The sequence below is a fragment of the Lontra canadensis genome, unplaced genomic scaffold, assembly GCF_010015895.1.
Source record: "Lontra canadensis isolate GAN:19392208 unplaced genomic scaffold, GSC_riverotter_1.0 scaffold77, whole genome shotgun sequence".
Taxonomy (NCBI): Eukaryota; Metazoa; Chordata; class Mammalia; order Carnivora; family Mustelidae; genus Lontra; species Lontra canadensis.
This window is the reverse complement of record NW_022631071.1, coordinates 5,224,937-5,251,941: the sequence shown is the minus strand read 5'-3', so window position 1 is coordinate 5,251,941 and position 27,005 is coordinate 5,224,937. Positions and strand designations below refer to the sequence as shown.

The 27,005-nt window shown below is 34.9% G+C and overlaps 1 protein-coding gene across 5 annotated transcripts in view; it reads left to right on the top strand.

Annotated features, from left to right (window-relative positions):
• Nucleotides 1-27,005, top strand: part of DIAPH2 (diaphanous related formin 2) — a 1,009,576-nt gene that overhangs the window by 640,067 nt on the left and 342,504 nt on the right. For all 5 annotated transcript variants that reach the window (XM_032881800.1, XM_032881797.1, XM_032881801.1 and 2 more), the window contains one exon: nucleotides 17,529-17,653. In XM_032881800.1, the coding sequence (XP_032737691.1) occupies nucleotides 17,529-17,653 (125 nt within the window). The remainder of the gene's footprint in view (nucleotides 1-17,528; nucleotides 17,654-27,005) is intronic.

Here is a 27,005-nt window from a genome sequence, read left to right as displayed (position 1 = left end):
TGTGGAATTTAAGAAATGAAACAGATGAACATAGGGGAAGAAAGGGGAGAGGCAAACCACAAAACAGACTCTTAACTCTAGACAGCAAACTCAGGTTTGCTGGAGGGGAGGTACCCAGGGGGATGGGGCAAATGGGTGATGGGGATTAAGGAAGGCAATTGTTTTGTTGAGCACTGGATTTTGTATGTAAGTGATGAATCACTAGAGATTCTATACCTGAAACTAATGTTACACTGTATGTTAACTGGAATTTAAATGAAATGAAGACAAAAAAGAAATGTTATATACTGTGGGCATAAAATTAACATAATTATTTTGTGAGTTGATAGAAGAGTCAGGGAGCTGTTTTGTCCCCATCCGGCTGCCAAGCACAATTTCCCTATAGTGGTATTTCTAAAACCAACTCAAGTGGTTTTTTTTTTTTTATGTTGCACTGTTTACAAAGCGTTTCACAACTCATCTGTATCTTTATTACCACCCTATGAGATCAGAAAGGCAGATGGTATTATTCTTGTCTTACAGGTAACAAAACTGTCTCAAAGAATTGTTTAAATGTGTTGTCAAAAGTCATAGGGAAAGTAAGTGGGATTCGGGTCTTCTGCTTCGAAGACCAGCTTTCTTCTTTTGGTTATTGTGCTGTCCAACATTTATTATACATTCCCTAAAGACTCCTGTAAGTGAAACTTTAAAACATCTTCAAAAGCAAATCCTAAACACACATGATGAATTTATTTTCTATTTTACTGAGTAAAAACCCATTTAGGTAATACCCATACAGTAGGTCAGAGGTCTGAAGTTACTACTGGGCTCTTTCAGACACATTTTTGAAGCATGTTAATGATTTTGGGCTTTTTGAGTAAATTACTCTTGAGCTGGTTCTTATTGGTACCCTCCAGAGGCCCAGGAGAGTTAATTGGCTTATAAAACATATGTGGATTGCACTCAGGAAATACTTCACTAATTTCTTAACATCTGGATGTTCTTGTTTAATTTTTTACTATTATGTATTCATATCTGAAAACTGTGGTCATTTAAAAATACATACAGTAAATAAATGGTATGTACATATTTAAGAATAATTTACTAAGGCTCTATGACACTTTATAAAAATGTTTAAAGAAAGAAAAGAAAAATAAAAACCTTCAAGTTTATAGCACCGTGTTAAAAATATCCCAGTGTGGGGCACCTGGGTGGCTCAGTGGGTTAAGCCTCTGCCTTCGGCTCAGGTCATGATCTCAGGGTCCTGGGATTGAGCCCCGCATCGGGCTCTCTGCTCAGCAGTGAGCCTGCTTCCCCCTCTCTCTGCCTGCCTCTCTGCCTACTTGTGATCTCTCTCTCTCACTGTCAAATAAATAAATAAAATCTTAAAAAAAATATCCCAGTGTATCTCTAAAACTTGCGAATTTAGTGTAATTTAAATAACTAAAAAACATTTTTACATTTTGAAAGAATTACCAATTATTTTTATATTATCTACTTTGAAAATATGGAAAACAAAATTATTCAAGATGTTTGTGGGATTATCAGTCTGTGAACCAAAACAGATTTTGTCAATCCACATCCCCCCAGAGAGATAATAAAATATCACTCTGCTAAAATCTGATTTTCACCTTATGCTAATCATACCCTTTTCCTCAGACTTCTACTCCCTTTTAAACATAACTCTCCATCAAAACAAGAAACAAAATGCAAACATCCTCCAAGAAAGAAAATTATAAAATTATAAAACCAAGAAATAAGTGTTTGCTTAGCAGAAAATAGGAGGTGAATATTGATGACTCCAGCATTGAAGAGGAGTCCCATCCTACAGTTTGGTCTCAAAGTTCCTTGGCTTTGATTCCATCAGCATGGATTTTTCTCCCCATTTCAACTCCCTCATAAGCATACAAATAACAGACTTTTAAAAAATATATATATATTTTTTATTTGAGAGAGAGAGAGAGAGCTGAGAGGGAGAAGCAGACTCCCCACTGAGCAGAGAGCCTAATGTTGGACTCAGTCCCAGGACCCTGAGATCATGACCTGAGCCAAAGGCAGATGCTTAACTGACTGAGCCACCCAGGCACCACAGTTAATAGACTCTGCCATCACCTAGAATATGGCTACCTCCAGGATCTAAAGCTTTGAAATGTACCTTTATAACCACCGTCATCCTCACATACCCCTTGCCTCTCAATTCCTCAGTATGAGACTCATAACGAGTCTCTTGGCCTCATTATGACTTTACCTACACTCTCCCTTATCCTTTCCCCTTTCTTAACAGCCTATTAGTTCCCCCCTGGCTGCATTTATTTTGTAACCTAATATATACATTTCAGGCACACAGTGTCTAGCACTGCAGAATCCCTATACTTTTCTAATGATGTTGGGATAGCTTTCTGTTTAACTCCAGTTCCTTTTTTTTTTTTCTCCCACAACAGCAATTCCAAACTGTGTTTTTTGTTTAGATGGTTGTTTTGGGGGTTTGAGGGGGATTTTTTGTTTGTTTGTCTTTGGTTTTGGGGTTTTTTTTTTTTAGCTCCCAAGCCCATCTTCTATATACCTTAAAGATCATATTTCCTCATTATTGACTAAGAAGATGGAAACTATCCCTTTCATTTACAGTCACATGTCGCAAGGAATACATTACCCTGCTTTACCAATTTTCTTACTTCCTACTGTGTAGTGTGTTATAGTCTGACGATACTATCATCAATTTATGCATCCTTGTATGTACTTGTTTTAGTCTCTCTACAAAATTACAAACTCCATGAAGGCAAGGACCATGCTTTGCTCGTCTCTTAGGTCCTCATCTTTTTCTATTGCAATGTTGTGCCATTAGCAGACACTAAACACGTATTAAATTAAGGATATAAATGAACTTCACATACCAGATTTAGCTTATGCTTTCCATACTTTGAAACGTTTCTTAACTAAAACTTTCCTTTTCTTATTCCTAAGAGGAAGTAGAGCATATTGAATTTAGTGTAATGACAGACTGAACTACATAACTTCAAATACTAACTTTGCCACTTACTTGGTATATGACCTTGAGGAAATTATCTAATCTCTCTTTGCCTCAGATTTCTCTTATGTAAATAGAGATAATAACAGGATATATCTCATAGGGTGATGATGAGATTGAAATGAGTATATGTATGTGTATCTTCAACACTGGGATGAGTAACTTGGAAACTTCCTGAAATGTATTGTAGTATCGTTATAAAGCCCATGTTAACTACAAATAGGTCAGTTATTTAAGATATATATTGGCCAATTATTGGATCTTCAAATAGTCTGAAAGGAAGTATAAGATACCATGTTGGTGAATTTGATTTGGATCCCTCTGTTACTTGGAGAAGTGATCATTTGGCCATAAGATTAAGTTTTGTAATGCTTTATATTGACTGATTTTTCCTTTTATACTGACTGGCTTAAAGACCTCACTTTGAGTTTCTGCATGCATGTATTGCTGTTACATTTTATTTACTTAATTTGAAGATTTTTAAAATAAATTGTACAAGGGGTACCTTGATTCTAACTGTGGTATTGTGCTAACTGTTTAAAAATATGTTTTTAGTCCTGTTAAATTATTCTATTGATGTATTTGGCAGAATAAACCTAGAAATCAACTTCACCTTGTATAATTCACAATATGCATTTTATCCCCAGAAGAATAGAAGCAGACATTGTAAAGAGATACAGTTACATTGTGATAGTAGAGGAAACCAGAAATCCAGTGACCTATCTGTGTATACATGGGCAATCACTTTCAGTTTCTCTCTTTCTCCATATCCTTATAAGAGATTTGGACTAGGAAATTGCTGATGTTCTTGCTGATGTCCCTCTCAAGAGTGCATTTTTGTTAATCTAGGGCATGGGCTGGTTGCCAGAGGTGGTTGGGGAGGAAATGGGGGAAAGAAATGGGGAAATGTGGTCAAAAGGTACAAACTTTCACCTCTAAGATAAATAAGTCTTGGAGATGTACAGCGTGGTAACTATAGTTGCTAAGAAAGTAAATTATAAAAGTTCTTATCACATGCAAAAAATTGTAACTATGTGAGGTAATGGATATTGACTAAATTTATTGTTGTAATCATTTCACAATATATACATATGTCAAATCAATTGTTATATACCCAAAACTAATGCAATGTTATGTCAGTTATATCGCAACAATAGTAACAAAACTAGAACACAGGTCAGCAAACTTTTTTCATAAAGAGCTAGATATGAAATATTTTAGGCTTTTTAGATCACACAGAATCCCTGTCACAAGGGATAGTGCAAAAGCAGCTATAGGCAATGTATAAATGACTATGTTCCAATAAAACTTTAGTTATGGACACCGAAATTTAAATTTCATGCAACTTTCATGTGTCACAAATTTTTTTTTCATTGTTTTTTCAGCTACTTATAAATGTAAAAATCATTCTTAGCTAAAGGTCTGTACAAAAACAGTGAGCCAGGAGTGCCTGGGTGGCTCAGTTGGGTAAGCATCTGACTTCAGCTCAGGTCATGATCTCAGGGTCCTGGGATCAAGCCCATCAGGATTCCGTGCTCAGCAGGGAGTCTGTGTGTCCCTCTGCCCTTCCCCCAGCTTTTGCTCTCGCATGCTCTCTTTCTCTCTCAAATAAATAAATAAAATCTTAAAAAAAAATAGTGAGCTGCATTTGGCCTGAGGGCAATAGTTTGCCATCCCCTGATCTAGAATACCCAAACAACTTATATGTATATATAGTTAAGAATGTATAATATGCAAGGTATTATTTCATAGTATTCATGACCATTTTCACTTTTCTTTCCCTTATTTTATAAATGATTATGAGGCATTTGAAAAATGCCAGGGGCCTTTGACCAAATTGTGTGTGTATATGTGTGTTATATATATATTTTGGCAGAATACTTCAAAGTCTTTGGGCTTTTTATTCATCTTTTATTTGCCTAATGTTTTCCCTCCTGTGTAGATGAATGAACATTTTAAATAGCTTTTCTTTTGTGACTTTCAAGACTGGTTGCTAATTAAATTACACAAAAGTGTCTGTAGCCCTTGTATATTTGATGAGTATCTTTTTGCAGGGGTGGAGGGACTTTTTAGGAACATATTTGAATATATAGAGAATTATGAATAACACAGTTCATTTATTTGGGTCTTATGATAAAATATTTAAAGCAGCAGTTTTGCCTGTAAGGTAGTTTATTCAGAACCAAAGCATATCCAGTGATTTTTTTGGGCAGGCATTGCTTCATAGAATCTCTATATAAACTTAGGAAGATTCATTTCCTTCTTTGTTAGCTATCAGATCACCCTAAATCCCAATATTCTACTCTGTAAAATGCAAAATGAGTAGGGCTCTGAGGAGCACTGCACCTGTAGGCTGTGCTATCAGGAGGAGAGACATAGGGAGCCAGACAAAGGAAAGGCCACATCATCTGCATGCCCCCCACAGAGCCCCCCCCATCAGGGAGTCCCCCATGTGGTGGATAGAGGCCTTTGGCGATACTACTCTGATTCAAGGCTCCAGGGGCTACCTGGAGTACAACCCATCCACATGTATTGATCCTATAGATGACAGGATCACAAAAAGAGTTGACATGTATCTAGTAAGTTTTATAATATGCTACTTTTATGATAAGAGCTTTGTATATATTACTTTATGTAATCCTCATGACAACCTAATGGGGTTAGAATTGTTTTACCCATTTCACAGATCAGGAAACTAAGGTTCACAAAGGTTAAGTGGTTTGCACAGAATCACACAATAAGTGGCGGAGAAAGAATTCCAAATAGGTATGTCTGACTTCAAAGGCCATGCCTTTTTTTGCCTTAACATAGCACACCACTGGATATTAAAATATTTAAGGCCTTGTGGTAGCAAAGTCAGGTTTTGTTTTTTAAAGGACAAATGTAGCATAGTGTGGAACCAAGTTTTATGATGCTATTATTGACTAATTTAGATGTGCATTTTTAGGAGGACAGTTTAGTAGGACTGTTTTTCAAATTCCAGATTAGATTCAAGTGACATTTAGTCAGACCTTCTATGTGCTAAGCAGTCTGCTAGGAATGTTTTATCACATTATCTAAATTAATGTTAATTTTGGTTGAATGTAATTTTTTTAAAATATTGAAACATATTTTGTAATGTTTGTCCAGCTTGAGGTACTAGAAAAACTGTTTTGGGAAGAACATATGTTATGTCCAAGGCTAGATATATTTTGTCAGTATTACCAACATGACATCTGGTCATGTGTCATGGTTAGGATTTCTTGTAGTCACCTCTTTAAAAATACTATTCTGCAACTTGTAAGCATCCAACCATATTTGATACTGAAATAGTAAGTGCTTTTGAATTTGGTGGGAAATTATGATAGACCTACATATGAATATTAATTCTAATTTTCCAGGTTAAAGGTAATGACCATTTGGGTAAATTTCTTATTTGAGTTTTCTTATCTATCACTGACTCCAAAGACAATAAACAAATCATGTACAAGTTGGCAAAATGACTTGGGCAAAAGGACCCTAACTGTTAACCGGTAGTTTACAATACTAAAAGCTAGAAATTACAGTTGCAAATGTAACTTGCTAGCTCACCGGAGGGATGATAATGGACCTTTTGAAATGGATAAAAACCTAGATTCATTTAAGAAATAATATATAGATATAATGTAGAGCTGCTAGATGGACTTCATCACATCCAAGGCAGCAATAGAATTACTGACTTGGGAACTAAAGCAGATGTGTACAGCATGCCTGTCCACTCAGTACACTTAGGAGTGGTGATTATATTATTCCACTCTGATTAAAATTCAGGTAAGGATTATTGTTGGCCTTAAAAGAGCAGTTCACTAATAAAATCTCAGCAATTAATTGCAATGACCATTCAGAGAAAAGTGATCAATGGTGAAAGCTAGAAATCTATGTTCCCTAAAAGAAGATTGTGGAGTACAACCAGGAAGAAGACATGTTTCCTGTGAATATCCCAAGTAGAGCCAATGGGAGAGAAGGACCAGAGAAGGATAAAGCCTACATTGTGCTGTATTGGCTAAATCACCTTTACCCCTTCCCCTTGTACCACTGTTAATGTGCCAATTATGTGCACTATTAAGGGAAAACAATTGAGTCTTTCACATTTCTCCTCTTCTGTTGGAGAAATTCTGGCAGATACTTTCATGGCTGTGTGCTTTGAAGGCCTGGAGCTCTTTGATATACTTTACTCCCCCCACCTCCAAATGCAATTAGCTGTGCAGTTGTTATTGGCAACATTTGTTTCAAGAGAAGTATAACAGCAAGACATTGGCGGGGGATGGGGGCGGAGTCTTAATATGAATAAAGGTGGTACTTATGCAAGTTTGGAGTAACTCACAGAAAAACAGAGTAAAGAGAGAAAATGGGAATAAATTACAACCGTAGCCCAGAGGAAAATGACATTAACCAACATTTAGAAATAATTTGTACTTGGAATAAGTCAGGGATACAGGAATTATTACCTAGATTTATACAACCAGCAAAATAAATGTAGACTAAACTATATTGTAGCAATGTAATGAAAAAATGTAACTGTTCTAAAGTAGGCTCTGTATGCAAATGCCTTTCTATTATACACATCCAGCTCAGACCCCTGTTCTGTACTTGGAACCCATATATCCAACCTCCTAATTATAATCTCAATTTCGATGGTTTATGCAATTGAAGCTAAGTAGGTCTCAGGCTGAACCCTTGATCTTTCCCCCACAAATCTCTAAATGTCTCCATTTCTGTTATTCATGCCAGAAACCTGGAAATCATTCTTAGTAATTCCTTATTCCTTACCTCTCACATTTCATCCACCTTAAGACCAGTCTGCACTACCTCTAAAATATGTACCGCAATCATCTTTCATCACCCTAATCCAGGCCACCATCATTTTCTGTCTAGACCATAATAATTGGTTCCTAGCTTGTATCCCCTTTTCCATTATTGACCCCCTACCTCCATTTTCTACATAGCTGCCAGAGTTTTGTTTTGTTTTGTTTTAATGTAAATATCATCAACTTCTCTTGCTCACAGCCTTTCAGTGCTTTCCCACAACTCTAGAAGACAACCACCTACCTCTAGAATCCCATGTCCTCCTTTAATCCATTGTTTGGTTATTAAGCAAAAATATTTAAGGTGAAGAAATTTATGAGATGATAAAACCCTGCTGTATTTATGGACTGATTCAGTGGTGAGGTATATAGAAAATTAATACAATTATATCCTATAATTGCCTTTGTTTACATTGCAGTCTCTTCTCTGTGGGCATATAGTAATCCTGTTAGTATCTATAGTCAATAAATGAATACAGAAAATGTAACCATGAATTTACTATACTCTTCCAAGCATCTTTTATCTGACTGGTAACCGTACTACCAAGCAAAACTGCTAATCCAGGCAGCACTATCGGGGAGTGGATTCTAATGAGTCCAGCATTATGACTTCAGCACTGATACTGATTTCATGACCACCTGCATTCAGTTTGACTGAAAGTTGATGGCTTTGTGTATGTACACACTTGTGGACTTGATGCATTAGACTTGTTCTGGAAAAACCCAGTGAATTGCAAGAATATCTGTATCAAATCATATAGTCCCATTAATTTCCCTAGTGAGTTCATGAACACGGTTCATGGAAAATCTGGCCACAATCACAAGAAGTACAGTCAAGGGGAGCCTGGGTGGCTCAGTGGGTTAAAGCCTCTGCCTTCAGCTCAGATCATGATCCCAGCGTCCTGGGATCGAGCCCCGCATTGGGCTCTCTGCTCAGCAGGGAGCCTGCTTCCTCCTCTCTCTCTGCCTGCCTCTCTGCCTACTTGTGATCTCTGTCTGTCAAATAAATAAATAAAATCTTTAAAAAAAAGAAGAAGTACAGTCAAAAAGGCTAACATTCTTTTAATATAGCATTATATCTTTATGACAGTGCTATCTGTGTGTTTTTAATTCTTTTCAGATAGCATGTGGAAGAAGGTATTCAAATGGCTTATCAACCCTTATAATCTTTTCATACCTTATTAAGAATAAAATATACTAGTAGTAAGGGCATTGTTAGTACAAGAGCCATTAAATGGTTGCTCAGATAAAATCATTTGTGAATACTTATGCAAGAAGTAGGTAGTTGTCTTGGTGTGAAATGAACAGTGCTCATTTCTCACACCCAATTTATCAGAACTTTGGTGATATTAAATGTAGATGTTTCCTACAAGTATTTGTCTTTGTGACTTTTTCAGTAACATTAATTATTATAGCTCAAAAGTAAACACGCATACAAACTTATACTCAAAATTCCAAATTTTACAGTCTTGTCATTTCAGATTTCTTAACATAAGATTTTGTGCTTTCTTGTCTTAGGCAACAAGTCTACATTCTCCATAGCCCTTATTTTCCTGTAATTCTACTGATTTATTTTTAAGACCTCCTGTTGTAATATTAAGTAGCCTCTTGTGACATGGTTCCCTTTTACCATCACTGTTTTAATTCCAAGGTGAAAAAAGAATGTATTACATAGCTCTAACAAGTGAAGACATTAGTACAGGATTGTCATAAAAGATTTGTCAGCATTTGAAGGTTCTGGCAAGCTTTTCTATTGTGGGGAATACCATTCTGGCCATTTACATAAAATCCCTAGGGGAGGATAATTCAGTATAGCCCAACTCAACTCAATAAAGGCTTGACTTGACCCATTAAAATCATTCCAGTTTGAGGCACAGGTGGGTGAAGGATCGTTTATTGCAAGGAAAACAACCAAGCTTAGAAAAAAAATTCTTCCTGATGAGAACAAACTATTCCAACAAGATTATATCCAGCATGGCTTAATAGAAGCATCAGCTTGCATAAGTGTTTCCCAATCCTGGCCTTGAGCTAAGACTGTCAGCAAGAGTAGGAGATTTCAGTTTGCTTTTTAGCCTTTGATTTAAAAATTTGCACATGCTGTTTGCTTCAGGCAGAATAACAGTTGCAGAAAGACAGCAGGTAAAAGAACTGTGATTCTTCATGGGTAGCTTGACTGTCCACTGCTCGTGGTTTGGTGGTCAGGGTACAGAATTTTTATTGCAAATCAATATTGAGAGGGCTTGAGACTTCCCCTTCATCCTTCTTTACCCCAGTTATCCTCTAAGCATACCTTCCATAGTTAGTAGTAAGGTAGTACGGTATGCAGTTCTTTGTTCTTTTAGTTAAAAGGCTCCATCTTTTTAGTTTAAAAAAATGCATTCAGGCCGAGGACTAGTATAAATGTATAAGCCCAGACACTGAAACATGCTTAGTGAGATTTTCAGAGTTAAACACTCATACTATGTTTCTAAAGCATTGTTCATGTATTCTTGGGGAAGTCCCACTGTTCTCAGCATCTATTCAGGCCATATTATGAATCCAGTTTGGAGAAACCGTGCCTTATCCCTAAGGGCACACATTAGAGGGGCAAGTGATGGTTTTTGTGAACACATGTTGGGGACATATATTTTTAAATTTTATTTAATATGGATTCTAGTTAAATTGTATTTTCTGTTAAGGTGAATTTGTAACAGTTTTTTTTTTCTCCTAAGAATGAGTCATTTTCTAATTGACTTTTGTATTATAGGAAATTTTTTATTGGGGTGCCATTTACAAGTTATTTTCTTTAAAAGCCTAAGAAGCCCACAGTAATGAGCTTTTGCTGTAGTTATTATATACACACATTTGCTTCATTTCCATGTAAATATCCATGTAAATATCATTTTCATATAAAATGAAACTATTATAAATGCACTTAAGGAAGAATACAACTGTGCCTATTGTTCAGGCTGCTTGTAATGTCCTTTTCTTTTTTACATATGCTTTCTGGATGAGTCACTTTAATGTGCTGCTCAGCTGGTAATAATTCTTCAACTAAATATATTCAGTTAAGGAAAATTATGGTGCTTATAATCATGTTGGGGCCTATTCACATATAGACTTGCAAGAGTACACTTTTACTTGGCCTTTCTTAGAGCAAAGATGTAAGAAGTGCTCACTTTGTCAGTGGGTAAAATTAATAGAAACACTTAATTCAGAGAAAAAAAATCCTCAAGTTCCTAGAAAAGCTTTTATATTTACATAAAATTACACATTCTGCACATGCTCTAGAGAATGTCAGCAGAGTACTGTGATTTCTTTCCCTTAAATGTGTATCAGTTCTCTTATATAATATGTAATTGAAGAGTCTTTACATTTAAAATCTCCCTTAAAATATTGGTTTTATACTTTACTTTTATTAAAACTATGAATTAGAGCAGACCTCTCATTTATAATATTTTGAGTAAAGATCAAGACACTCAAATATTTGCTTGAAGCCAAGAAAAAAGTCCATGTATATTTTTCAACTGAAGCAAGTAGATAAGTAAGATTTGCTGGGAAAGTTTCTCCCTACATATAACTCAAGAGAATATACTGAGCTTAAAAGGTTATTTGTGGAGTACAAGGAAGGAAGCTATAATAAAGAACTTGATAGATATAATTTAATTTTTTAGTGTTATAATTCAGATTCAGTAATTCAGTAGCAAAAATAATTCAGTAATAAAAATAATTCAGTAGTAAAAAATGAAATGAGAGAAAAAAATTGAAGTGCCACCAGACTGACTAATCAGTCATTGAAAATGCCTGTAGTGGAAATTTACTCAGATAGAAAATGTTTGTACTGTCATTAAAGATCCCCTAATTTATATTCGTGAACTAAATAATGGCAGGCACAAAAATATACCCTGAGTCTGAGATGATGCAGGAGACAAACATTTCTAACCCACTCTGGTATTTTATTGTTCTTGGAACTCTAAGTACTCTATATCTCCCACCACATCCAGTAAAAATATTTCAGACTCTCTCTTGCCTTTCTCCCCCTCAACCCCCTACACACATTCTCTCTCTCCTTCCCTCCTTCTCTTTCTCTCTTTCTCAATATTAGAAGTTATGGAGGCTAGGACCTAATTATTTTTTAAAGGTTTTATTTATTTGACAGAGAGACCACAAGCAGGGGGAACAGCAGGTAGAGGGAGAAGCAGTCTTCCTGTTGAGGGAGGAGCCCGATGTGGGGCTCTATCCCAGGACTCTGGGATCATGACCTGAGCTGAAGACAGACGCTTAACTGACTGAGCCACCCAGGTGTCCCAGTTAAGGACCTAATTAAATAGTTAAATAATCAACACTGACTCCCAACTCTTACGGCTGAAGCAAATGTACTTCAGGCAGGTAAACACATGTTAATTCTAATGCTCAAAATAAACCTAAACAAAACAAAAACAAAACCCTGTTATCTTTTATGCAAGAAAAGAAATGCTAGAAAGCCAAAATAAGTATCTTGTAAATGTTGCAGAGGAATACAGACTACTGCACAGGTTTTAATTTCCAGAATTTTTTTTTTTAAATTTGGAACTTGCTAATATCTCTAACAAATTGGGTGTTCATTAGTATAATTGTCACTAGTTCCCAGACCTAAAATTCCATGTACCCTGTAAAACCTACAAACAGGAAACACAGTCTATATTTAGTCCTTTTGATTAGAAAGGAGATTAATACTGTATTAAATTAGATATTTAAAAATATTTTATACTTAATAAATATTTAATAAAAATATTTTTTATTTTATTATATGTATTAAGATATTTAATAAAATATTATATTAAATATATTGAATTATATTAAATCAGACCATAGTGTGGTAGCAACTACAAAATAACTGCTTTTTTTATTGTTGCTATTCAGATTATATCTAAACTGTTGTTTAATTCTTGGTGGCACATACATAGTAGGAATTTGTCTGCAGGAAGGTAGGGAAAAGAGAGAAGAATAGTGAAATATGAAATGAATATTTATAGATTACCTGTATGTACCAGGTATAAAGATAGAAGCTTTATATTCAGCAAATCATTTTACTTTAATAACCAGCTTTAGGGAAGGTATTATTATCTTCATTTTGCAAATCAGGAAATGAAAACCCAGAGAGAATAAGAGACTGGCTCAAGGTAACCCAACTAGTATTTGATATGGCAAAGATTAAAACCTAAGTGGATCTGACTCCTAAGATCATGCCTATCCCCTAATTTAAGTGACATGGTATGTACCAATGGGCACAGATTTAATTTAAGTTTCTGGCCTTCTAGGTCCTAGAGACATTGCTTTACATTTATAATTTCCTGAGAAGATATCACTGGGCTCATATCATAGCCTTGTTTGAGCTTAGTACACACCTCATACAGTTTTTGTATGAATTAGATGAGTTAATACATAAAACTAGTTAGAATAAAGTCTACACATAGGGGCGCTTGGGTGGCTCAGTGGGTTAAATCCTCTGCCTTCAGCTCAGGTCATGATCCCAGGGTCCTGGGATCGAGCACGGAATCAGCCTCTCCACTCAGTAGGGAATCTGCTTCCCACTCTCTCTCTGCCTGCCTCTCTGCCTACTTGTGATCTCTGTCAAATAAATAAATAAAATATTTAAAAAAAAGTATACACATAGTAAGTACTCACTGAATGTTTGTTATTACTTAAGAGTTCAAATAATAACTAACCCCTATACCTTAGGAAGACTAGTTGTAGGTACTTGGGTTTTTGTAGCCTGGGCAGATTAAGAAGATGCAAGTGACCAGGTCAGGGTCGTAAGATCAAGCCCCACATTGGGCTCCGTGCTCAGCAAAGAGTCTGCTTGAGTTTTTCTCTCCCTCTAATTCTCCCTCTTCCCCTCCCACTCATTCTCTCTCTCTCAAATAAATCTTAAAAAAAAAAAGAAGAAGAAGATGCAAGTGACATCTTTCCCCTAAAATAGGGAATAGACTTAATCAGTGTTGTTATGAAGCAACATGAAGACTAATTGGTAAGACTTCAAGTAGGCAGATTTTGATTATAAGTAAACAAATTTTTCTAATTATATCAACTGTCAAAGGAATAAGCCACTTAGGGTATAATGAATCCTCTTTTCTGGATCTAATTAATTTTTTCTGGATCTAATTTATATACCACTGTAGATCCACTGAGCATCTCTTTCCAGGCCACTCCCCACCTCCAAGCCTGGGCCACTTGTCTTGCTCCCCATTTGAAATGGGAAGTTAACGCTCCTGAAACAGGAGTTGGTCTTGATGGAGACAATCTGGGACTCTAAGAACCACCTGTAATTTTTGTAAAGCTATGGCCAGTTCAGTAACTTACTCCCTTATATTCACTTTCTTCCCCTTTCCTTCATGCCCGTTTCCCTCTGATTATACCACACTTTCACCCCTAATAAGGCAAGCTTTGTCTTAGGTGCTATTTTCTAGGAATGTAGACCATGACACTGTATAACCTAAGTTTTTAAAATTTGAGAGTCTTGTTCAAATCCCTTTTAAGTTCACTTGTAAGTCTAAGATACTGTAATTCCATCGATTAAAGGATATACATTTTCAATAATTGTATTGTTCATTTAATGTAACCATGAAATTGCATCTGATCTAGAATCCTTGGATTATTACATCTCTGATATTTTATTTTCTTTTGTTTAGGCATAAATTACTAATGTATTAGAGGGAAAGACAAAGGAGACTAGCAAAGGTATTCCTTCCTTCCCTTCCTTATCCCAGTTCCTTACTTTCCTGTTTGTCTAAGCATCTCCTGCAACCCTGCACTGCACCTTTGCATATTATTAGACATATTTCAACTTCCTGGTTCTTTTCCATTCTCACTAGTAATTGATACGGTAACTTCCAATCATGATCGTATCTAACTTCTGTATGCACATTCATTTGCAGAAGTAGGCATAAACTTGACATATGAGTGAAATCATATGGTATTTTTCTTTCTCTGACTGACTTATTTCGCTTAGCATAATATTCCCTAGCTCCATTCCGGTCATTGCAAATGGCAAGATTTCATTCTTTTTATGCCTGAGTAATAATTGTGTGTGTGTGTGTGTGTGTGTGTGTGTGTGTGTCTTTTTTCTTCTCAAATCTAGGGTTAGGGTGTTATGTTTATGGCCAGGATTAGGGTTCGAGCCAGAAAACAAAACAAATAAGCAAAGAGAAAGAAAAGAAAGAAACAAAGCCAGAAATAAGACACTTAACTATAGGGAGCAATCTGATGGGTTAAATAGGTAATGGGGATTAGGGGGTGCACTTGTGGTGAGAAGCACTATGTGTTTTATCGGAGTGTGGAATGACTATATTGTACACCTGAAAATAATATTACATTGTACGTTAGCTAACTGGAATTTAGATAAAAACAAATTTTAAAAAGAAACTGAAAAAAGTAGGCATAAATTTAAGTGTGAACCAAAACTTTTTGAAATATGCATATTCAGCTAACATTTGTTGAGTTTTATTTATGACAAATGCAGAGGGATAAGCAAAGTATTAGATATAGATACTTTGATTATGTAGGTTGAGGTTTTATAATGGAGGCTCTGTGTTTATGTGCACAAAACAAAAATTATCATCAAAGTGGAAGATGATCTGTGGAAGATCACTTGAACAAACAAAAGTGCCTATAAATGTTAGAGAATTTGGACTAGAATGCTGGAGAGACTTTTAGAGGATTTAGGATTTGACATGTGAAATTGAGGAGGACAGATGTCTAGCAAATAGTGCTTTATTCAGAATTCAACTTGATTAAAAATATTGTCTCTTGTTATTTGAGATATCTAGACTTTTGTGTGCATAGTACTTGCTTAGGCTATTTCTGTATTGAACAATCAGAAGATGAATCATTGTCACCATCCCATTTTTACTACTGGAATTACCATTTCTTCTAGTGGGAGTATTACTAATGTGACCTAAACCTGGCCTTTGGGCACATTTTGTTTATTACAGAATGTTATGAGTTTATTACTTTTATGTAACCTACATGACATAACAAGTTGTGAATTTCATACCTTCAAAACTTTTCAATCAGGCACAAGAGGAGAACATACCTTTTGAGTAATTTTTGAGACTCAGCTGGAAAAATGCAAGTGAAAAAATTCAGTTTGAAAGCAAGAGGAGGTTGCCTGGGTGGCTCAGTGGATTAAAGCCTCTGCCTTCAGCTCAGGTTCTGATCCCAGGGGTCCTGGGATCAAGCCCCGCCTTGGGCTCTCTGCTCAGCAGGGAGCCTGTTTCCCTTCCTCTCTCTCTGCCTGCCTCTCTGCCTACTTGTGATCTCTGTCAAATAAATAAATAAAATCTTAAAAAAAAAAAGAAAGCAAGAGGAAGTAATTTCCTGCACAGCAAACTCATCCTTTAAATAAAGCAAGCAATGACTGTCGAGCCATTAGTAAATTTTTGGCAGACTTCTCTGATAAAGAATCGTTTTGAAGCTTGTCAGAGCTCAAAAAGTGGAACTTAATTGGAAAGTGTTATTTGAATTGACAGATTAATAGAAAAAATTGTCTTTAGTGTTGGTGTTTGATTTTCAGTCTCTGAACTTCCATGTATATTTAAGTCAATTTCTCCTTCTTGAGTTGTAAAAGTGTGGGTGTCAGTGTGATGAATTTGTGTCAGAAGAGTCTGGCTAAAACTTGCCAGGAGGTTGATTTTGTCAGCCTCTTAAATTTTTCATTGCAATTCTGATATGCCTCTGTATGAGAACAAAATTTACTTAAAAAAAAAAGAATTGTAATAGTACTCTCTTTCTGTTTCACAGTCCTTTAATGAAAAGAACAGTGTTTCAGAGCCTGGATTTAAAAATCAGTGTCACAGTCTAACCTACTAAATTCTAATACTTAACCTTGTCTTTTCAACTAGAATCTGCCAAATGCATTGATATTGATAGAATTGCCTTCATTTGTAGTTGGCAGTCATTCATTCATAGAGTATCTATAAAATAGTTTAAGATAAAAAGTACCTCTGCTAAGAGAGGGCATCATAAGAAATCTGGAAAATGTGCATGTATTTAGGAGCAGTTTGAATACAGTTCTTAAAATTATTGGTTGTCAGTACAGAGAGAAAAAAGTACAGATAATGTTAGGGGTAATTAAAGCAATTAATGATAGTGTTTGAGGGCACACTGAAGCTTTGTTGGTATGTATGTGCATATGTATTTCTGGGGCTTGCTCTAAATTCTCTTTATGTATCAACAGTAACTTTCACATCTCTATGCGTATGAAAAGTACTAAGGATAAGAACTTTTATCATAGATGTTGGTTTATAAAAATCAGGATGTTTCAACAAAAGAAAAATATTCGAACCCTTTTTATAGTTTATATCATTTATATAGCCAAGAACATGTATCAACAAAGTAAGATCTCTTTGAACCTTGGTTTCTCTTTAATCTTCAAATTAGATTTTAAAGAATGAAATATTAGGAATTCCATCAATAAATTTAATAGAAATGGCTTCATTTGAACTAATGGCTGAATAAAATGGTAACATTCTCTTATTAAACATGATTATTTGGTATATTATATTACACATTTTCACTTATGTCATGGAGAGTAGCATCTTCATGAGCAGTAATTCAGAAAAATGTGAGTTGACTTTGTGGAACTATTCTGCACATTAGAAAATAAATGATACTGTTTTCTTTTAGTTGTTTTATGGAATATTTGGTAAAATACTCTAAATACTTTGCACATTGTTCTTCAGTTTCAGCTCAAATTCTCAAGAGCAACCTTACAGCAATGGAACAACAAATTATTAATCTGGAACGTGACATCAAGAAATTCCCCGAAACAGAAAATCAACATGATAAGTTTGTGGAGAAGATGACAATATCCTTTATTTATTTAAGCATTTTGTTTATTAGTTTCTCTCTCTTTCTCTCTCAATCTCTGTCTCTCTTTCTCTCTCTGCCTCTGTGTGTGTGTGTGTGTGTGTGTGTGCGCGCCACGCACACAACAAGTGCACACACATATGTATTTACTGTGTGGTTCTAAACTTACCAGTCTATCTATTCAGGCTGTCTGGGTGAGTTTGTGTATAGGCTGTTTTTATATCAGCAGCATAAATTTTAGTTGACAGTGTTTGGAACCGGGTAGAGTAGGCAAGGAAACAATTATATGAGGGAAAAAAAGGCCATTTCTCAAAGAAGCATTTCATTTAAAGGTCCACTAAATATGCAAGGTAAGTCTTATAAGGCTTGATTAAACCAAAAACAAAACAAACAATCCCCTTATGTAACCAGTTGGTTAAAGGAAATGATCACCATAAGATTTTTTGGTCAGGCACTATTTTTTTTCCTCCTTGCGTGTGTACAGGTATTTCCTGAGGGCACACATGAATATTAAAGGACAATTCAGAAAATGACTAATATCAGAAGACTGAAAGGATTGAAAAGGATAGGTAAAATGAATGCCTGGATGGATGGATGGATAGATGAATTGATGAGGAGATTATGTATTTAAATAAATTGTAGAAGCTATCTATATAACATTAAGCATTTCTTTCTAAATAGATACTTTTAAACCCCTATTTTATATACAGTACATTCTGATAAAACAGAAATATATGAAAGAAGAACTTGAGAAATAGCATTTAGATTGAATTATTTAATGTTAAATCTAGCATCTGAAGATAAACTACATTAGAGCTGGGTTGTTGTTTTTTTTTCTATTTTGGTTTTCAGAAGTTAAAGCCATATCCTCCTCCTCTAGGTTTAAATAAACATCTTGAATTGCTGATTGATCACCATTTTATATCTCTGGAAGGGATTAAATACTGTAAATTGTTTATCTGATAATAAGTAAATTCTTCAACAACTATATGGAAGTCACCTTGTTTCAAGGTTAAATCTATTGCCTTTTTCTTCCGTGATATGCTTACTTTCCTGCCAAACTTAGAAATTACGGTACTTAACTCAAATTACTTGAGAATGGCAATTTAGATTTATGTGAAAAATGGTTTTCCATTCTAAGGCTTTGGGTTCATGAATTAATACTGTGTTTTATGTGGTCCGTTAATGATGCCGAGTACTTTAATAGATAGGAATACTGGAAACATAAGTTTGTGGGTGACTAGAGTCAGGAAATCCTCAAAAATAACCTTGGATTGTATAACTTCCCTTATCAGGATACTTAATGGGAAGATTTAACTTTATGATTTAATTTTGATTAGATTTTCCTTGAGAATATGTCATACTGTCTTGTGGCTGAAAACACCACCACATCTTTCAGCTTTTGATTTTGGTTCTTGCCTCATATATTTGAATTTAATTCCTGATCCTCTTGTTCTTTTTAACATTTTCTTCTTCGACTGGCTTATGGCCACATAACAGTATTAAGGAGGCTTTGTTGCTCATTTATTTAAAAAAGAAAGTAATTTCAGACTCATGAACTTGGCCTAGACTCTTTATTTTATTTCTGTCTTTATGCAGGTAATTAAGCACTTTAAAATGAAAATCCAGAGCCTTCTGTATCTGTATGTTACAGATGAATGGTTATTCTTCATTTAAGTGGCACTAAAGAGTGACTGTTTGTCCACAAGGGGATTGCAAATGATATTAAAATGTATGGGGCTCTTACTTTGCATATCATACTATTTTTGAAAAAAAATGCACAGCAATTTATTTTAGGTAAAAGGTTTAGAATATTAAGTTGAGTTGGTTAAAAACTCCAGGTTAGGGGCGCCTGGGTGGTTCAGTCCTTAGGCATCTGCCTTAGGCTCAGGTCATGATCCCAGGACCCTGGGATAGCCCCTACATCAGGATTCCTGCTCAGTGGGAAGCCCGCTTCTCCCTCTCCCACTCCCCTTGCTTGTGTTCCCTCTCTCGTTGTCTCTCTCTGTCAAATAAATAAATAAAATATTTTAAAAATAATAAAATAAAAAGTCTGAATTAATGAGCTACCATGATAGAACTGTTGCTCAAATTATTCTTGCTATGGAAGACTCCATAGGCACCCATTGAGAGTTTTAATCTAGAAAATGACAACAATATACATGATCTTCGTATGTATATATGTTATGTGAATTCTGTTGCTTAGTTAATATTTTTGTACTCTTCTGGTACTTCTGTAAGAGAAGGATATTTTAATCAAGAAAGGATGCTGTAGGGCACCTGGGTGGCTCAGTAGTTAAGTGTCTGCCTTCGGCTCAGGTCATGATTCCACAGTCTTGGTATCCAGCCCCACATCGGGCTCTCTGCTCAGCAGGGAGCCTGCTTCCCTCTCTCTCTCTGCCTGCCTCTCTGCCTACCTGTGATCTCTGTCTGTCAAATAAATAAATAAAATCTTTTTAAAAAAATCTCAGGAACTTCAATAACATTAAATCACCACCTTTTTAGTTCATGCATGTAAAATATAATCAGATTTAGAAAGGATAATCCAAAACTTTTTAAAGGAAATGTCAAAAAAAAAAAAAATTAACCAAGGAAGTTAAAAAAAAAAAAAAGAATAAAACCTCTTCTATGAATGGAGTGGCTCAGGCTAATTTCTGCATCCTAAAAATAGCCAATAGCTTTAGAAGGAACCTTATCACCTCTGTCTCCCTTTCTCTATCCAAAATTGGTTGCTTTTTCTGACTCAAAAAAATATATGGAAAGAGTAAACAAAACTAATTTTATAAGGAAACGAAACAGGGGGAAATGTGGGGAAATTGTCTTATAAATCTAGCAAGCAGGGAGGTTTTAGGATCAAAGGGGATGATCTATTATGGATATAACAGCACTATATATATATAGAAATGCACATTGTTCAAAAACCTAAATAACCATGTAGGGAAGTTATTGCTATTACCCTGATTTTTTAAAAAAGCAAAGTTCTTGGTATTCTTCATGGGCTTATTATTATAATATTGGAAGTTGTAGTTCACTTGTGCAGTGAATTAAAATAGAATCTATATTCTTTTTTACTAAGTTTAAAAATGGTAATATTCTCATTTATTGAATGTTTCCTCTGTATTAGACATTCCTAACTTTACATATTTGAACTTTTCAAAAATGTTATTTATTAAATGAGGAGTATTTTCCATATCTGATGCTAAAACTGACCACCATTATGCCTGTTTCATTGTTTTAAGCTTGAATCGTGTCAGAATAAATTCAACAGCTCATGAAGTTATTTGTAATAGCCCTGTTTTTTTTTTATAAAGATATATTTTTATCCCCAGGGGTACAGGTCTGTGAATCGCCAGGTTTACACACTTCACAGCGCTCACCATAGCACATACCCTCCCCAATGTCGATAACCCCACCCCCCTTCTCCCAACCCCCCTTCCCCCAGCAACCCTCAGTTTGTTTTGTGAGATTAAGAGTCACTTATGGTTTGTCAGCCCTGTTGGTTTTAATTCATTAATTTCTAGAGGCTTCTCTTTTTCTCTTTGAAGGTTACAAGAAATTATATACTCTACGTGTGTGTTTGGCTCCTATTGCTAATAATGGTGGGGTGAGGTTCAGAATCACACTTGAAATCACATTCTCAGAGGTTTGAAAAATAGCCCATACTAAAAAGAGATGAGAGGGAACACTGTGAATGGGCTGCTAACCAATCCTTAGGACTGTTCTCTGATTTGACATTATTTGTGGGTTTGGATTTTTGCATTTGTTTTTTTCTTCTTGACCAGTGGTGTAACTGCACAAGAGTCTTTCTTGCCTTTTTTTTAAAAACAAAGCATCACTTTTACTTACTGCTCCTTGCTTTTTCTGACAGGAAAGAACACCATTCTTAAAAGAGGGCTTCTTAGACTTTTAAATATGTGTTGTGATTTATTCTTCACATCTTAAACTGTCTAAAAAGCATATTAACAATAATGTTGACCTTACTGCTTATGTCCTGTTGACAAATTTCTTACCACATTTACTCACATAGATTTTGTCAATGACGGGGATGTCTGTTGCCCAAAATCAGCTTAGCTTTTTGACTGCTGGATAAATCATTTCACCAACTGGAGGGCAGGGAGTGTGACTCAGCAGCAGGGGCACCTTTAACACATTGACAAGAAGAGCTAACAATGTTAATGACATTAACACCCGTCAACTATCCACTCCCAGGATTTCTCCATAGTAGGAAGGAAAGTCTTGAAGTAGTTAAAAATTTTATTCCACTTTCTTTAGTAAGAGAATTTTTTCAAGATGAAAAAAACCCCATAGTTATTATTCAACCACAGTAATGTTAATCACATTTGAAAACATGCTGGTAACAGGTTTTAGTGAGATAATGATTCACACTTTGTGAAGTAAATGCCGTGTAATCACCAAAACAAAAACAAAAAGAAACATCAAAAGCTAACTCCTCCCCACTTTTTTCATATGGATATAGTAATCCAGACTGTTTTCTAGCTCCTGAAGAAAAATGGAGAACTTTAGACTAGTCTGGAGGGAATTTCACTGGATCTGACTCTTTCATTACCTCCAAATTGCCTGTTGGTCTCAAACTCAGAAAATTAGGAAGTTCAAAGCAACAAAGCAAACTTTTTTGAGACCGCTCAGGGAGAGAGGGTCCAGGATTAAATCAACCAACCAACCAACCGACAAATAAACGTAGTCAGTAATGGAGATAATGCATATACTGAAAAACAAATTGTTTTAGGAAACCACATAGGGAAAATAACTGCCTTTTGAAAAAAGATAGTTACCATTCTTTGAAATACACACTCTTCATAATAGTATCAAGTCTTTTAATTATTTGTGCCTTGATTTGAAATAGAAAGTATAATGAAATATAATAATAAAAATAAAAGTTATAATAAAATAGTAATAATAGCAAACTGTTTAGGGAATGTCATGTGGCAGTCACAGTGCAAGGAATATACACACAAATATGTACACAGACACACACTCATACACAAAAAAATCTCAAGTAATGTCCAAAGCAATCTTATGAGGTAGGTACTATTATTAAAACCACTTTAAAATATCTAAAGATTGAGTCTGCCGAGGTTCAAAGATTGAACCACATGTGTGGGATCATACACATAGTAAGTCTAGTTAATGAGAGGCAGGATTCAAATCTTGATTTTTCAGACTCTAAACCTTGTGCTCATAGCCATGATATTGTGTAGCCCTGGAATCAGAAAACTTTATAAATCTGAGATAAACTCTACATTTGTTCACTGTGGAACTATTTATTGTTTCCTTTCCAGTCTCCCTCAAATGGGAGAAATTTTCTTTTGGGAAGGTTTGTAAAGCAAGTTAAAAATTAGCTGCTCACTTATACCATCTCCTCTAAAAAGCCTTCCTTAAAATCATTGCAATAAAAAAAAAATTAACCTATCCCTGCATTTTCACAACATCTTAAGACTCTGATTATTATACTTGCTAGCTTACTTACTCTCTGCTTATATGCATGTCTGTTTTGCACACTGGGTTATTAAGTCTTTTGAGATACAGATTCTTACTCACTTTTGAGTACTCTGCAGTAAACCTGGCACAATGCATTGTAGAAAGTTATCTTAATAAATGTTCTACAAGTAAATAGAAAGCATTAGCTTCTTATCCTGTCATAACTTCAGTTTGACAAAAGAAAAGAGTCTAAAATGTTTCAAATATTATTCCTTTGTTATGTTTTAATTTAAAATGAAGATATTAAGAATTATCTCTTAGATGGAAGTCACATTCTAAGAAACTTTCTGAATGGAGCAGGTGTTTTTTAGGATCTGTCAGGACAAAAGTTTTCTGTTAGAACAGTCTTGCTTGTTTGAACTTCAGCCCAAAATTACCTAGACTATGAGCTATCTATTTCAAACTTTGTTTAGGGAATTGATAGACACTTGGTTCATGATGCTAATGGTGAGAAGAGAATATCCTGCTCAGTTTAAAGGATGCATAAATCCTTTTAGGCCACTAGAGACTAATCTGGGAAAACCATCTTTTCAGAACATAAAATGGGATAGATTTTGTTTGAAAGAGTTAATGTACCCCCCCCCCAATCTGGCAAATTCTCATTATTCCCACCAGAAGCTAAGTTTTAAGAGATTACAAGTTTTTCTGTAAGATTTATTAACATTGAGCAGGGATGATGGTTTTTTTTTAAAAGCTTAAAAAATAAACAACCCAATATAGTTATGTTTTTTGGATGTGCATGTGTACTAAATAACAGGTATCATACAAATGTGTTTATACACACACACACACACACACACACATATATACATATATATATAATTTAAAGCCATTTTGGTATTTACAAGAGCATAAATTGGGTATTATAGCATGAATCTATGAGTTCATTTCCTTTTGCTTTGATTTAAAATTTACTAAAACTTTATTTTCATTTAAGAAAGGCATGTATACTGTGTTGAATATGCAGTTTATAGACAGTTAAAGTGATATTAGTATAACTATTCAAGTAATATACTCCTGTAGTAAACTCTCAATCATGTACTATTTTTATAATGTAGAAAAATATATCAGTGTCTTTACCTATAATAGAAATCTATTTAGTTATTTATAATTAGGATCAGTTTGAGATAGAGTTTATGAAAATTACAGCAAGTAAACTTAGCTTTTCATTGAATATTTCCAGCTCTTTTCTACTGCTTTTAAACTTCAATATATGGGAGATGAGTTAGCTTTATAACATGACTACTAAAAAACATGCAAGAAAAAAAAAACAAGTCAGTGTGTTTAGTAATCATGTGTTACAAAGGTAAAAAAGGATAATAACCAATTTCATTGTTCTAATTCATTAGTGAAGTTAGAAAGATAAAGAAATATGTAACCAACATCACTGAAATTACCCAATTGAATTTTGATGAGAATGGAAAATCAATGAAAAATTAACAAAAGAACTATAGAAAAGCTTTCCAAAATCATCAGTAAGAAGACAAATATGACATAGTCACCAATTGATGTTGTTTGGGTAAAAAAATGTCATGAGTAGCAGTTGAAAATGGTTCTGAGGGGTGAAGGTATCAACCCCTCTCTACCTCATCAAAAGCAAACATTTAGTAAATGTCTTTTTCAGGGCTACTAAGGCATTATCAAATTTATGCACAGAAAATCTGTTCAATTACTGATCTCTAGATTCTTTTATCATGGGACTGATTTGAAACCTAAAGAGATCCTATCTATTTTACACACTGTTGAGAAATACTCTGCCCATTCTTTTTGCACCGTATATATAAAAGTACCTTCAAATTTTAATGTTCTATACAAATGCTAAGCGTTTTTATTCATCCATTTGAATTAAAAGATACTTTGACTGAGTAACAATAGACCTAAATTCTGGTCTTAGTCTTTGCAAACTTAGGAAAATCTTCTGTTGTCCCATTTATAAAACAGAAACAATAATAATTGCTTTGCCTACCTTGCGTATGTTGTTATTAGGACTAGGTATAATGACTTTGACATTTATCTTATGATTTATACTTTGTAAAATGGAAAAAGCATACATAAGGTATAATTTATCATTCTGCCCTAAACCTCACAAATGAGAAATAAAGTATTTCCCCCCAGGGAAAATCTTTATCTAGAAACATGGTCTGCTTTTGTCCAACTTAATTTTATCTTTTTTTTGTTTTGTTTTTAATCTAAGTTCTAAATTCCTTTTTTAAAAAAACTGAAGACCAGGTACATTCTTTAAAATGTAGTGAATGACTATGGAGGAAGTAGTATGCTTATGCTATTCCAAGGGTATCCAGATATTAGGTATTAAATAAATCTCTATGTTTTTCACACTGGTAGAAGAGAGAAAGAAATAACAAATGGAATTTGAAGATACTTGAATACTCCATGAAAGATGACACATTAAATGCTACGGTACTTAACAAGTAAGATTAAAATGTACTTCCTGCTTTCAAGAAGAAATGTAGGGGCGCCTGGGCGGCTCAGTGGGTTAAACGTCTACCTTCAGTTCAGGTGATGATCTCAGGGTCTTGGGATTGAGCCCTGCATCGGTGGGCGGGGGGGTGTCTCTGCTCAGCTGGGAGCCTTCTTCCCTCTGTCCCACTGCCTGCCTCTCTGCCTACTTGTGATCTCTCTCTGTCAAATAAATTAAAAAAAGGAAGGCATATAGTCAGAGAGGTAATACAATTGATAGAGGTGAGACTATAACAAACAATAAAAGATGATTTCATTGTTTAATGAGTATACCTTAGACTGAAAATATAATAGTATTTTCAGTATTCCTTCTCCTCTTTTTGGTCAGTGAGACAGCATTTTGGCTTTGACTACACTTGGAAATTAACATGGTAACTTCATTATTTTGTTGGAAATGTGTTCTCAACCCAAGCAAGTGATTCAAAGTTAAGTATGGAAATACATTCCAAAGCCAGATGGAAATTACTTATATATTATCCTTTATTTTCCATTAACTATCTCCCTTAGCATAGACACTTAAGAATTGGCTTTACCAACAATTCCCTAGGTTTAGTGAGCATATATTAAGCAGCTACTATAGAACCTAGTAGTATAGTAGGTACTACTGAACTGAAGCATAGAAATGAATTAAAAAATATTCTCTCTGCTCCGAAGAAGCTTAACATTTCGTTGAGAGCACATCTATGAGAAGTCACTAAAAGCTTAGTGTTTTATAAAGTTTAGTTATGTGGTATTGGTTGTAAATGCACTAAAAGTTAACCAAGTAAAGGAAATTGTTTCGAACAGCTTCATAGAGGAGATAAGATTGAACTCCTGCTGATATACAAGCTCTCTGTGTGCATAAGTTTACTGTGTTGGGTTTTCTAATAATCATCTTTTGTACCACAGTTGCCTGGCACCTACTAGGGCTCAATATGTCTGGTGAATGAATAAATACATGATTTGCTCTCTGCTAATATTTTACCTCAAGGATATTGAGTATTTTATAGAGTGGTTGTTAAAAATACTACATACTCTCAGATCATCCAAATTGTGATGCTGTTAGACTTTAAAATTCATTTAATGTCTTATTTAAATAAACCCTCCAAAAGTCCCACCCATTATGTCTGATTAGATAAATATTAAAATGATTTTTGCATTCCAGGAACTCACCCAAAGGAGATTGTATTCTAGGATGGGCTTGAAGAAGGATCTAAATTTAAGATTCGAGGGGATAAACTACATATTACAGACATTTTTGTATTTAAAAACAAAATCTACCCTTTATTTCCTTTCAGTGATTCCCACATAATTCAATTAGATCTCTAAAATTCACATTGCATGTTAAAAAAATAATTAATTGGAACGCCTTGGTGGCAGAGTTGGTTAAGTGT